General features: G+C 35.1%; 3 protein-coding genes across 3 annotated transcripts; 1 reads left to right on the plus strand and 2 right to left on the minus strand.

Annotated features, from left to right (window-relative positions):
- On the plus strand, positions 1-6,377 carry LOC114162149 (phospholipase D delta-like). Its single transcript, XM_028045937.1, has 10 exons — positions 1-921; positions 1,878-1,994; positions 2,571-2,765; positions 3,245-3,526; positions 3,616-3,684; positions 3,789-3,936; positions 4,557-4,705; positions 4,824-4,991; positions 5,305-5,505; positions 5,753-6,377. The coding sequence occupies exons 1-10, from the start codon at positions 1-3 to the stop codon at positions 6,044-6,046; spliced, it is 2,544 nt and encodes an 847-aa protein (XP_027901738.1). The 3' UTR covers positions 6,047-6,377.
- A 480-nt stretch (positions 6,378-6,857) lies between these two features.
- Positions 6,858-7,664, minus strand: LOC114195932 (plastocyanin). Its single transcript, XM_028086380.1, has one exon. The coding sequence runs from the start codon at positions 7,551-7,553 to the stop codon at positions 7,053-7,055; it is 501 nt and encodes a 166-aa protein (XP_027942181.1). The 5' UTR covers positions 7,554-7,664; the 3' UTR covers positions 6,858-7,052.
- Positions 7,665-11,051: 3,387 nt separating this feature from the next.
- On the minus strand, positions 11,052-12,442 carry LOC114196020 (ornithine decarboxylase-like). The gene has a single exon (XM_028086507.1). It carries the CDS (start codon positions 12,339-12,341, stop codon positions 11,052-11,054), a length of 1,290 nt encoding a protein of 429 aa, XP_027942308.1. The 5' UTR covers positions 12,342-12,442.
- Positions 12,443-13,322: the final 880 nt, after the last annotated feature.

A 13,322-nucleotide genomic window follows, 5' to 3' on the forward strand; every position in this document is an offset into this window, starting at 1 on the left:
ATGTCTCAAAAATACAGCACCGTGGTCTACCTCCATGGGACCCTCGATCTGGTAATCGTCGAGGCTCGCTGCCTTCCCAACATGGATTTGCTCTCTGAGCGTGTCCGAAGGTTCTTCTCCGCCCTCAACACTTGCAGCACCTCCATCTCAGCAAAACGGAAGCTCCACCGTGCGCGCCACCACCACCACAAGATCATCACCAGCGATCCTTACGTCACCGTGTGCCTTGCTGGAGCCACCGTCGCGCGCACCCGCGTCATCTCGAATTCGCAGAGCCCTGCCTGGGACGAGCACTTCAAGATTCCACTCGCGCACCCGGCCGCACAGGTCGACTTCTTCGTGAAGGACAACGACATGTTCGGCGCCGACCTCATCGGAATCGTCACCATCTCCGCCGAGAGGATCCTCGCAGGTGGACCAATCAGCGACTGGTTTCCGATCATCGGCTCGTTCGGAAAGCCGCCTAAGCCTGACTGTGCGCTGTGCCTAGCGATGAAATTCACGAAGTGCGAGGACATTCGCTTGTTCCGGTCTCTCAAAGAACCGGATCCGGATCGGTTCGTGGTTCGGGACTCGTATTTCCCGGTCCGGCATGGAGGGGCGGTGACGCTGTATCAGGACGCGCACGTGCCAGAGGCGATGTTGCCGGAGGTTGAGTTAGAGGAGGGTGTGGTGTTTGAGCATGGGAGGTGCTGGGAAGATATATGCCACGCTATTTTGGAAGCGCACCATTTGGTTTACATTGTGGGTTGGTCCATCTACCACAAGGTTAGGCTCGTGAGAGAGCCTACCAAACCCTTACCAAGCGGTGGTAGTTTGAATTTGGGGGAGTTGCTGAAGTACAAGTCCCAAGAAGGTTTGCGAGTTTTACTTTTGGTTTGGGATGATAAGACTTCGCACAGCAAGTTTTTCATTAACACGGTACGTACGTTTCAGTACTTGTTTTGTGGTGAAAATTGAATGTTTCAGTACTTGTTTTGTGGTGAAAAAATGGAATGTTCGATGGCAATGTTTATTCGTGTTTCTGTTTGTTTGTTTTTTTTTTTTTTTTAAATGGAAATTTTACTGTACAGACTGATGAATGATAGCTTTGCAGTTTTAATTTAATCTTCTTGTATTTATTTGCTATTTTGTAAGTTGATTGATTTTTGTCAATTAAACTGACATGTGACAACTCACCACCAACTTAATAAATTAAGCATCCATTTATTACAGTACTGTTCATCTTTGTTCCATTTCTAGCAGGAATTGTTCTCACCATATAAATACGTATTGCATTTTTTATTCAAAATTGATAAATTGTATAGTGTAAACTGAATTTCCAAAAGAAACTCAAATCTTAATTATTTGAGAACTTCGATTCACACAAAATATAGGTGCGCAAACACACTGAGAATAACCAATTATGATAAAAAAACAGAGTTTATTTCCCTAACAGAATCCAGACATAGTTGTAAATGAAGTTTTTATTTATATTTTTAGCTTACAAAGTCTGAGGAGTAACATGTTGATGTGATTTTTGTTCTTTTATTGGAACATGCTTGTGACATAACTTTTAGGAATGGTCTGATGATCCTCCGTTACTGATATTGGATTTTGGTATTCAAATCGGTCCTTACAGTTGTACTGCTCTTCAATCTTTATTTTAATACCCAGTGACAAATTACGTATTCAATTGATATGTTGTATAGCCACATGACTGTGTGTTCATCATCTAATTTCTAACTTATATGCACTTCGATTTTGTACTTCCCAGTTGCTTGAACATCTAAACCAATTGGACATATATGCTTTGTTTGGCATTCTGCCTAGTTGGATATGGTGTCTGTTAACTTTTTTCTTTTTGCAACCTTACAAGTTTGTAAATTTGATTGCAGGCTGGAGTAATGCAAACACATGATGAAGAAACTCGAAAGTTTTTCAAGCATTCTTCAGTTAGATGTTTACTGTCACCCAGATATGCCAGCAGTAAGCTTAGCATTTTCAGGCAGCAGGCATGCTTTATGCTATGGTTTAGCAGCTTTCCCAGAGTTTTTCATTTTTCTGTTACAAAGTTCTAGATACTTGATCACGTTCGTTTTCCATGTCTTCAGAATATTTCTCTAGTTTTAATATATGCATAGGAGGGATGGATCCTAAGTTAAAATTTTACATGATAAAATAATACTTCTTTGTCTTGATAGACAGTAAACAGGGGAGGCCATATCAAAATCTATAAATGTTAATGAAGAGAGAAATAGACAAAAAACAATTTATTTGACAAGATCATGCAAAGTGTAACAGGAAGTTAATTCCCATTCACAGGATAAATTCCTGCCTTGAACTTTGCATTGATGTGTCACTGAATTAGTTGGAACCCTTCCTTTTGTGTTGTCCAAATTGCATGCCTGACATATGTAAACTGTTAATTTAACAGTTAACCCAGAAAAAAAAAATTGTTAATTTAACAATCAACAGTTGAGATTTTTTCAATCTCAACAAAGTTGCTTGTTCTTTCTAAAAACACTTTATTTTTGTTTTTGAAAATTTGATAACATGTTTTGACTATATTACTTGGCGCCAAACTTCAGGTCGTTGGAACGCTCTTTACACATCATCAGAAATGTGTGATTGTGGATACTCAAGCACATGGCAATAATAGGAAGATAACTGCATTTATAGGTGGTCTAGATCTTTGTGATGGCCGCTATGATACACCTGAGCACAGACTTTTTCGCGATATTGACACTGTTTATCAGGACGATTATCATAACCCCACTTTTTGCGTAAGTTCATGATCTCTGAGGACGTAGAAGTTGTTGCATTCTAAAACATGCATCGATTACACACACATATAAAAGCGTTTTTTCTTAGGTCGATATATGTTTATGTCCAGTTCCTGTTTCCTTCTCTAATAGGCAAAAGTAGAGTTGTTTTATTCTGTGAGGTTAATTAATAAGAGTATACATGTTCATAAGCTAATAGCGACTTCTTAGTTTGATGTATAGATATTCATTCACTAGGACATTGTTTTAACATATTATAATTCTTTAACATGTTAAAAATAGTGACAAAAAGCTTTCAGGCCTTTCACTCATTCGGCAGGTTTAGCTTGTTATAAATACTGTTGATATTGGCACTTCGCATCATGTAGTTGCTTCATAAATATAAAGTGTCATTTGATGTTTGTTTTGATACCGATATTGAGATCGTAAGTGTACGGTTACCAACTGAAATGTGTCCCGTCTTCCACTTTTCTTAATAGACGGGAACCAAAGGTCCAAGGCAACCATGGCATGATTTACATTGCAAAATTGAAGGCCCTGCTGCATATGATATACTCGCTAATTTTGAGCAGCGTTGGAAAAAGGCCACGAGATGGTCTGAGTTGGGTCGAAAGCTCAAAAGAGTGTCTCACTGGCACGATGATTCTTTGATCAAGTTAGAACGCATCTCTTGGATCCTTAGTCCTTCAGAATTAATTCAAACTGATGATCCTGAACTCTGGGTTTCGAAGGAAGGCGATCCTAAAAATTGGCATGTTCAGGTCACTAGTTCACTGTCTTCTGTCTTCTGTTCCGTTTTTTTTTTCAACAGAGAATTTGTTTAGTTGTACTTGGTTTATGTTTTTCACAGGTTTTTCGATCCATAGATTCTGGCTCTTTGAAAGGATTTCCTAAGGATGTATTTGAAGCTGAGACCCAGGTAAGTTATCCAAACATTGAGTTTCTCAATATTTATAATAATGTCTTACAACTTTTTGGATTCCCCTGTCTCGTTAAGTTCTTTTTTATTGCCATTCATTGCAGAACCTTGTGTGTGCAAAAAATCTGGTTATAGACAAGAGTATTCAAACAGCGTATATACATGCCATCAGATCTGCTCAACATTTTATTTATATCGAGAATCAATATTTTGTTGGATCATCCTTTGCTTGGCCAGTTTACAAAGATGCAGGTTTTGGCAGAATATTGATACTTACTCATGTAACTTGTTGCATCTGCTTAGTGCTCACAATTTCTATATAAGCACCTATGACTAGTATTTAGCCTGTAGCATGGTTTTGCTGCTTTTAAGCAGAGAACGCTACAAAATTCCTTAAACAAAAGGAAAAAATAGAAATAGACCTAATTATGATTCCAACAGAATGATACACACGTCGGTATCCTAGAATAATGTTGTTACACACAATACAGAAACAATAATGGATTCCTAATAATATCCTTTTTGAATATCATTAATAGAAGACAAAATATGCTATTATTCTTCCTTTGGGCCTAACAGTAAGAATGAGTTTGGATCATATCACCATACCGTTGCTTTTAGGTCCCATGGTGTAAATCGAACATCTGCTTAACACACTCGATGAATGAAAAACTGGGTCTAAGTAAATTATAAGGTATTTACTACGATTGTGTGTCCTGAATACCTGCATCACTTGAAAGATCATTGTTTTTCCCTCAATAAAAGCCCACCTGGTGGGACCAAACTTGGTTATTGACATCGTTCTTTTCGCTATATTTTTTTTGTAACATTTTCTACCTATCAAAAATTCCATTTTTTTTTTCATTGATCAGGTGCTGATAACCTAATTCCGATGGAGTTGGCACTGAAGATAGTTAGTAAGATACGATCCAAGGAGAGATTTACAGTTTATATAGTCATCCCAATGTGGCCCGAAGGTAACCCTTCCTCTGCTTCTGTGCAAGAGATACTCTTTTGGCAGGTTAGTTAAAAAATTACGTTGCTAGCTTATCATGCAAAAGTCTAAAATAGGAAAAATTTGTTCGTTGATCAATTGTAAGTGTTATATTTATTAATTAAAAAGGAATTCACATTTTCAGGCACAAACTATGCAAATGATGTATAGTGTCATAGCTCGGGAATTAAAAGTTATGGAACTTGACCATCATCCACAAGATTATCTCAACTTCTATTGTCTTGGAAACCGAGAGCCGTTGAAAAATGACTTTTTAAGTCCAAGTAGTTCGTCTCCAGATAATGGCGAAACGGTAATCGTTCAAATATTTTTCTGAGTTTGGTACCTTATTAAAGGAACGAATCAATAAACAAGCAATTGACAGTTGAACTTACTTCAGCTTATTTAGTAACATTATTTCTAAAACACTTTTCGTTTAATGTTGATTCCATTTTTAAAGACTTCTTTTTATTTCTAATATCAAGTTACAATGAGAGAGATTTTAGAAAACAAGTTCTTGCTTTTTAATTGCGAAGTAATGACCAATTTACTGGTTGGTGGATAAGTAGTTCGGGGTTATTATTCTTGTTTTGCATCTAATCACATTAACATCTTTATGTAATCAGATTTCAGCCTCACAAAAGTTCCGAAGGTTCATGATTTATGTACATGCCAAGGGAATGATTGTGGATGACGAATATGTAATTCTTGGGTCTGCCAATATCAATCAACGATCTATGGCTGGATCAAGAGACACTGAGATAGCAATGGGTGCGTATCAACCCCATCATACATGGGGTAAGAAAAAGGGACATCCGCATGGTCAGGTTTGTATCATTAAATATATGCTGTCAATTATTATTTTACATAACTTTCTTTTTGGTGCGTGTGTGTGTGTGAGTGTATATACTGTAAATTGAGTTAGTTAGTTATCTACTTCTCTCGGGCTTATTCAACATTCTGCACCCCTTTAACTAGGGAGAGTCACTCCGCATGAACCTTTTTGTAAAATTGGGTCACGAATTGAATCAGGCTTGTCTTTCATTGGAGAAAACTTAGTTACGGTATTTGCAGGTATATGGGTATAGGATGTCTTTATGGGCAGAACACATAGGGTGCATACAAGGTTGCTTCAAGGATCCTGAAAGTCTGGAATGCGTGAAAAGTGTGAACAGTATTGCTGAAGATAACTGGAGGAGGTACACATCTGACGATAATAATCCATTGCAAGGGCACCTGTTGAAATATCCTGTGAATATAAATGCCAATGGGAAGGTAAAGTCCATACCTGGATTTGAGTGTTTCCCAGATGTTGGAGGCAAGGTGCTTGGCTCCAGATCCAACCTTCCTGATGCATTAACCACATAGGCATAGCAGACACTCTTAATTTCTACGTCAAAAAAGCCTCAGATGAGAGTGCTCAATTGGTATAGAAAAAGTTAAAACATTTTTTGAATCATCTACAAGGTATATATAGTATGCTACAGGCTGCGTATAGTAATTATTAGTGGACTGCATTTTACGCCCACATTGTACATGTTCATCAATTCTTTTCTGCCTAATGGTCTAACGTCCAAAAACCATTCATTCGTTTCCTTCCACTTGTACATTTGCATCCCCAATTCTTAAATCAGACAACAGTTGTTACTCACTCTGCCGATGCAAATTTAACATTTCAGTATCAAATATATTTATATATCGCTAATTTATATTATAGATAGATGTTTTTCTATACCATAAATTAATATATATAATTGAACAGAGTGAAATCCGTACTCGTAAATTTTGTAATCTCTTATAACTGCACATTCTTAATATCCAATTTGGTTTCTATACGTTTCGTAATTGTAAATATTATTTTCTGCAGTGCATCGCATTGTAGTCTTTTCATTAAAGGAGAGAAAAAAATATGTACGATCTCGTAATGAATTATGAATCTCAGCTCCAACAATTTAAAGATCAACAAAAAGAAGAGTTAAATAAACTTATTTGCATGATATAACTATCTTGACATACAATAGATATTTTCAAATTTTTAAGATTTAAATAATTTTAATTTCTTAAATATAGAGTATACTTGTTTCTGGTCATCCGTGGAAGTGATTACAGTATTTCTTTAACTTCATTAATTATTCAAAGAAAATAATAGTTACTTAACCAGTGAACCAACACGAGCGAGGATTAAAGGGAGAATAATTAATCCACGAAAGGAAGTAAATGAATTACAAGAAAGGCATAATATGGGTTCATTCATGACATAAACAATATATATATCCCATGATAACAAGAACGATGTAGATTAAGCTCTTCTACAAAAACAAGATCACAAGAAGGAACCACGGGAATCTTGTTGTTCTGTCACAGACACAGAGATTCAGTTAACAGTGACTTTTCCGACCATACCAGCTCCTTGGTGAGGCGAGCAGTAGAAACTGTAGGCTCCCTTGGCACTGAGAGTGACGCTGTAAGTCTCACCAGGTGCGTTCAGCAACTCTTCCTCGGGCATGGAGATTGATCCTGCATCCACGCCACTGGGAACCTCGTCCTCATCGAAAACAACGTTGTGCGGGAACCCTGCGTTGTTCTTGAACACGATCTTTTCTCCGGAGGCGACGGAGAAATCGCTGGGAACGAACACCAGACCTCCGTCACTGCTACCGAGCAAGACTTCAACGGCCATGGCATTGCTGGCGAGGACGGCGCTGGCGGCGGTGGCCACTACGGCGGCTCCAAGGTCTTTGAGGGAAGCCTTGATGCCGAAGCGCGGGGCCTGGGGAACTGAGACTTTAACTGCGGCACTCGCTTTGGTTGCTCCACTCGCCTTGAGGCCGGTGAATGAGGGAATGGCGACGGCGGCGGAGGTGACGGCGGCCATGTCTGTTCGTTAAGGAAGGTGTGGCGAGTGAGGTTTGAGTGTGGAAGGGGAAATCAAATTTGTTTGCAAAGCTAAAGTTGTGTTTTATAGAATGAGAGAATGGAGAAAGGTGTGGATTGGTGTTTGTGTGGCTGAGAGAAGAGGAGCAATGGGTGATGCAGATAATGCAGAGTGAAGATTTTATCTCATCATCTCATCACCATTGCTGCCATTGGTTCAATCAGATGTTATCCTCTGACGTGGCGTAGATTTTTTTTTTTTTTTCATTTCTTTCACTGTCACATACATATGCAGTAGAATCTCTGTTATGTAATTAACACAAGAAAAAAAAAGGTGGTGGTGAATCTTATTGGTAAGACACTCACCACAAACTTTCAAGAAAACCACATTATTTTTTGTGTTTTCTATTTTTTTTATCTAACTAAATAAAAGAAAATAATTGATTTTATTTAGAGTGTTTTTTGTCTAAATGTCAATTTATCGTCTTGAATTGATTTTAAAAATTAATTCGGAATGTTTTAAACAATTTTTTAACATAGATTCATTTTAGAAATTTGATATTGGATGTATCCAACAGAAAACCAAACACACATACACATTAGATCCTATAAAGAGTTTGAGATTATTACTAATAATCAATCCACAAATACAATTAAATATACGATTATTTAGATAAATAAAAATACGAAAAAAATATAATTAAGAGAAATTATCTCCGTTTATTTTGATGAATAAAAAAAATAACTAACAAATAAATGAATAGTATAAAAAAAATAATCTCAGAGTAATTAAGTAATGTTTTTCTTAACATTAATTTTATTTTTAAACTATTTTGATATTGTATAGTTAAAAATTAAAGTAAAAAGGAATAAAACAAAATAGAGAGAACCGTTACCTTTTTCTCATATCATTCAAAATTATTGAAAATGTTTTGCAAAGAGTAACATGAAAATCAATACAATCATATTTGTTTTGTAAGGACCTATAAAAAAATTAATTTTCTTTTGTCTTGAAAATGTTTTGCGAAGGTATTATATATATATATATATATATATATATATATATATGTATATATATATATATATATACATATATATATATATATACATATATATATATATATATATATTTAAACATTATATCTAACAAAAAATAAATAGTTTTTAAAGCTATTTTTAAAATATTTTATAGGAAAAATTGGATATGAAAATTTTCTTCTTCAGTACTTACAACTTGTTATCCTTATTTATTGATAGTTAAAATAATGTTGCCAACAAAATTTTATCCCCACTAAATTGTGATATGATTTCTATGATTACCAGAGTGGAAAAATTCCATTCCTCATGCTGAATTTGTTAAACTATGCAACTTTCTACTCATTATTTAGGTTTATTTATGAATTTAATCCCTAAAATTTAGAAGAAAAAAAACAACTCGTAAAAGACTTACTTATCTATGTCATAGATACAAAGGTAAAGTAGTTTGTAAAGTAAAAAAAGAAGAATAATGAAATTATCTTTTATCATGGGTATGGCTATAAGTAATCCGATCCATTCTTAAATGTCAAATTAAAATGTTTGGGCTACTGCTTTTTGTAACTTACCAAATTGCTTCCTACACCCTGTAATCAGAATTTATTTTTCGAAAAAAAAAATTCGAACGAAATCGCTCCTCTTATTATGGAGAGTATTTTCAGGAAGTTTTTGACGGGATGGGAGAAAATATTTGATGGGAGTGTAGGTAGCGATAGGTCCACAGGCTAATAAATCATTTTTTGCCCAATTAAACATTTTTTTTTAAATTACAACTTCTCCATAAATAAGATCATATATATTGTAACATAGAAGTGTAAAGCTTAATATTCAACTATAAGAAAATTTATACAATAACATATTATACATATTGATTCAGATGTTATATGTATAAATGACAAACAAACTTGTCGTAAGGGTGTTCAAAAAAAAAATTCTCTTTGTTTTGACGGAAAATTTATACTTTTATCGAGTATGAGTATATTAAATATCATACTTTTTTTCATTGGATACGAAAATAAGATTTAATAGTTTTTATATCCATCACAATATTCATCTTCATTTAAATTATTAAAATACTCGTTATAATAACCTTATAAATTAAAAATATTAAATAATTGGTTGAAGTTAAAAAAATAACGTATTAGTACGACGAAGCCTATTGAATCACAATTTTAATAGTTTCTGTCAAGATAAGCTCATAAGTTTTATCGCACCTAGGTCTGCAGCCTGTGCCCTAGGCGAATGTGTAAGTATAGTCCAGTTAACTCTTACGTGTATGATGTTATAAAAAAGGGAAAATTATTTGTTTGAAAGATTTTATTTTACAAATTTGATAAAGTTTGTATAAATAATAATTATTTTTTAATTAAAATAAAGTAGTAAAGTAGTATTTTTTTTATCTTAAAAAATTAGTTTGTAAAATTTTATTAGTTTTTTTTTTGTTGAAATACCATTACCCTAAAGAAATTATTATATTTGTTTATTTTCTTTCTTTACTGTTGATTTTCAAATAATTCATAAAATTAAAAAAATCTAATTATTTTTTATTATCCTATAAACATAACGAAAAACGAAAAAGAAAGAAATATAAAACATGAAACTTACAAAAGTAGAGTATGAACAATAAACCAAGTTTATCGGAACATCTAAGTTAGGTGTCTGAAATTAGGTTTTTTTTGTATATGAGGATTTTTTATCAAAAAATTTAAAATAGGATCAGTTGATTTTTTTTTAAAGATTTTAAGGGTGAAACCGTCCTCTTCCATACCGGTTTTGCTTTTCTTTTAAAAAAAAATAATGTCGTTATTTTTTATAACGATTTCTACTAAATTGAGAAGTGAAATCGTACTGTAGCATGACGACTTCACTTTTCATTTCTTTTTCCTTTTACTTTTCAGTTTTAATTTTTTTTAGTTTTTCACTTTTCATTATTTTTTTTTAAATATTTCAATTATTTTTTTCCTTTTTTTTAAATGAACTGTTTTGATTATTTTTTTTTTAATTTTCAGTTTTCGTTATTTTTTTTAAATTTATAAGTTATCAATGTTTTTTAAATTTATAAGTTATTTATTTTTTTAAAATATATTAATTTAAAATTTACTTTTATTCTATTAATTTTTTTACTGTTTATTTTTCTTTTAAAAGCAAAAATGTTATAGTATAGTACTACATTATTTAAAAAAAAAAAAAAAGTTCGTTAGGGAAGATGACTTCACGTCCAACAACTTGACCCATCTTCAAAAAAAGAAAATAATAAACCCATTTATACAAATTCTAATTCTAACATAGTCCAAAATATAAAAAGCCCTGAAATTACAAAATGAAAAAAAAAATACACCGAAGAGAGAAACCACGCGGCGGTCACCACCACCCATTCCGCCATTATTGACTTTCCCAAGCAAAAGAGAGACAAATCAAAAACAACACATGTTTAAGAAAAGCCCATCTTCAGTTTGGGATTGGACTACAACATGGTCTGTTCCCGCGTAATAGGGTTGGTGTATGCGAGGAATGTGGACTTCACTGAGGAACTAAAGCCGTTGAAGTTAGTGCTGGACGAGGTTGTGTAAGCACCCATGTTTGGGAACACGAGCCAATCGTTCACTTGCAGCTCCGGAAGCTGGTAATCTGACAGAACAGTGTCAAGTGAATCGCAGGTTGGTCCAAACACGGTGGAAGAGTAGGTTTTGGAATCCATGCAAGAAGGGTTCTCAGGTTTCGAGGTGCAGGCGAGTGGCATGCACGTGACGGTAGCGTAATCAAATACAATGTTAATAAGCGTTCCATAAATTCCATCGTCAATCCAATACTCCCTCAACTCACCTCTCACGCGTTTCCCGATAACCTTCGTGGCCAACGTGAAAGCCGTTTCGGCAAAGTAACGACCCGGCTCGCCGATAACCACCAGCTCCTCTTCATTCCCGAAGCTACCTTGAATCGCCGCGTTGATTTTCATAGCCGCGGCGTCGAACACCGGCCCGGAGGTGAAGCCGCCGCCGATGTCGAGAACACGCATTCTCGGCAAGCCGAGTCGGGAAGCCGTATCGAAGACGGACTTTGCCGCTGATATGGCTCCTTCGTAAGCTTGCGCGTCGCCTCCACCACTTCCAATGTGGAAGGACACGCCGGTAACTTTGAGTCCGGCGGCATGAGCCACGCTCAGAAGCTCCGGGACTTCTTCGGGAAGCGCGCCGTACTTGAGGCCCAAACTGGTGCGCGCTCCACTTTCTTGCGGCGGCCTAATGCGGAGGATCAACTCGCACGTGGGGTGGCATTTGCGTATCTTTTCTACCTCGTGTTTAGAGTCGTAGGTTGTGACGTTGACGCCTACGGTGGCGGCGTATCGGATGTGGGATTCGGGTTTGCAAGGGTTGGCGTAGATGATGCGGTCGGGTGAGACTCCGAGGGATAAAATGGCTTGAATCTCGGCTTTGCTGGCGCAGTCGAAGCTGGTGCCGAGGGCGGCGAGGGCGGCGATGAGGGAGAGGTTGGGGTTGCACTTGACGGCGTAGAAGGGTTGGACTGTGGGAAGTTTTGTGGCCCATTTTTCGAACAAGGCCATTACGACCCCCAAATCTAGGACGCTGAATGGAGAGTCAATGTCTGGTTTTTCGGCAATGATTGTTCGAATGAAATCAGTGAGGGCATTTTCTTGTGGTGACAGTGCAGTGACTCGTTTGCCCTTAATGCCCGAGGCACTGAAAACATGCTTCAAGCTCATGGCTTGGAATGGTTCAGAAACTAGTGTAGCCATTTTTGGTAGTAACGGTAAACTAAGAGGTGAAGGTTATTGGAGAGTGTTAAAGTACGTGAGTGAGCACTGGATGGATTAATGTTTTGGATGTTTGAGAAGCGCAGGACCTACTATGTTTATATATTAAAGAAAATAATAATATGCAATTTTTTTTTTTTAACCTTATACGGTAGTGGTTTTTATTTTTTATTTTTCTATTTTTAATATTTTAAAATTATTAGTGAATTTTTTAGATATTCTGTTTCACTTTATATTGGATCGTTAACGGATATATCTCGGCGTGAGAGATTTGTTGAAAGTATCAGTAAAGATAATGTCAATTTATAATAATATAAGTGAGGTGTAAACTTCATCTACAAGCAATTTTGTAGGATTGATTTAGACTTAAAATTCACTTCTAACATGGTATTAATATTTAAAATTTAATAATCAAAAATCATTTTTCATATATTAAAAGTAATATTTTGGTTAAATATATTTTTTTAAAATTATGGAAAAGCAACCATTGCGTGAGTGATTGAATATAAAATAATTCAGATGAGTTTAATTCATCCAGAACCAAAGAAACACCATGAATAAAGTATTAGCATTACATATCAGCGCGACGAATCGAGAAAGCTTATGAAAGGATATGATATCTAATCACTCTCTCATCTTCCTTATATATAAAAAACAAGAAATTTCATGCAGGTTGTTGTTATACAGAAAGAATACAGTTTTCACCGATGATCTAAAAGTGAGTTAACCTAAATCATATGAGATAAATTAAAAATAAGTTCGGTCAATTTGATTAATTTTTTTTTTGTTAAATTTTTTAAATATTTACATTTTAAAATAAATTTTATTAACTTATTAAATAATGTTTTATTAATTTATTTTTATAAAATTATTACAAGTAGAGTATGTCTTAACTTTTTAAAGAATATTTATCAAATTTATTTTATGTATTTATTAAAGTATATAATAAAAGTGAATAGCATC

The sequence above is a fragment of the Vigna unguiculata genome, chromosome 9 (genome assembly GCF_004118075.2).
Source record: "Vigna unguiculata cultivar IT97K-499-35 chromosome 9, ASM411807v1, whole genome shotgun sequence".
Lineage (NCBI taxonomy): Eukaryota > Viridiplantae > Streptophyta > Magnoliopsida > Fabales > Fabaceae > Vigna > Vigna unguiculata.

Bases quoted from the DNA above. Each gene is read 5' to 3' on its own strand.
- LOC114196020 (XM_028086507.1), bottom strand. From the start codon at position 12,341: ATGGCTACACTAGTTTCTGAACCATTCCAAGCCATGAGCTTGAAGCAT.
- LOC114162149 (XM_028045937.1), top strand. From the start codon at position 1: ATGTCTCAAAAATACAGCACCGTGGTCTACCTCCATGGGACCCTCGAT. The intron at 1,995-2,570 runs GCATGCTTTATG...GCCAAACTTCAG, and splicing joins TTAGCATTTTCAGGCAGCAG to GTCGTTGGAACGCTCTTTAC. The intron at 4,992-5,304 runs GTAATCGTTCAA...TTATGTAATCAG, and splicing joins CTCCAGATAATGGCGAAACG to ATTTCAGCCTCACAAAAGTT.
- LOC114195932 (XM_028086380.1), bottom strand. From the start codon at position 7,553: ATGGCCGCCGTCACCTCCGCCGCCGTCGCCATTCCCTCATTCACCGGC.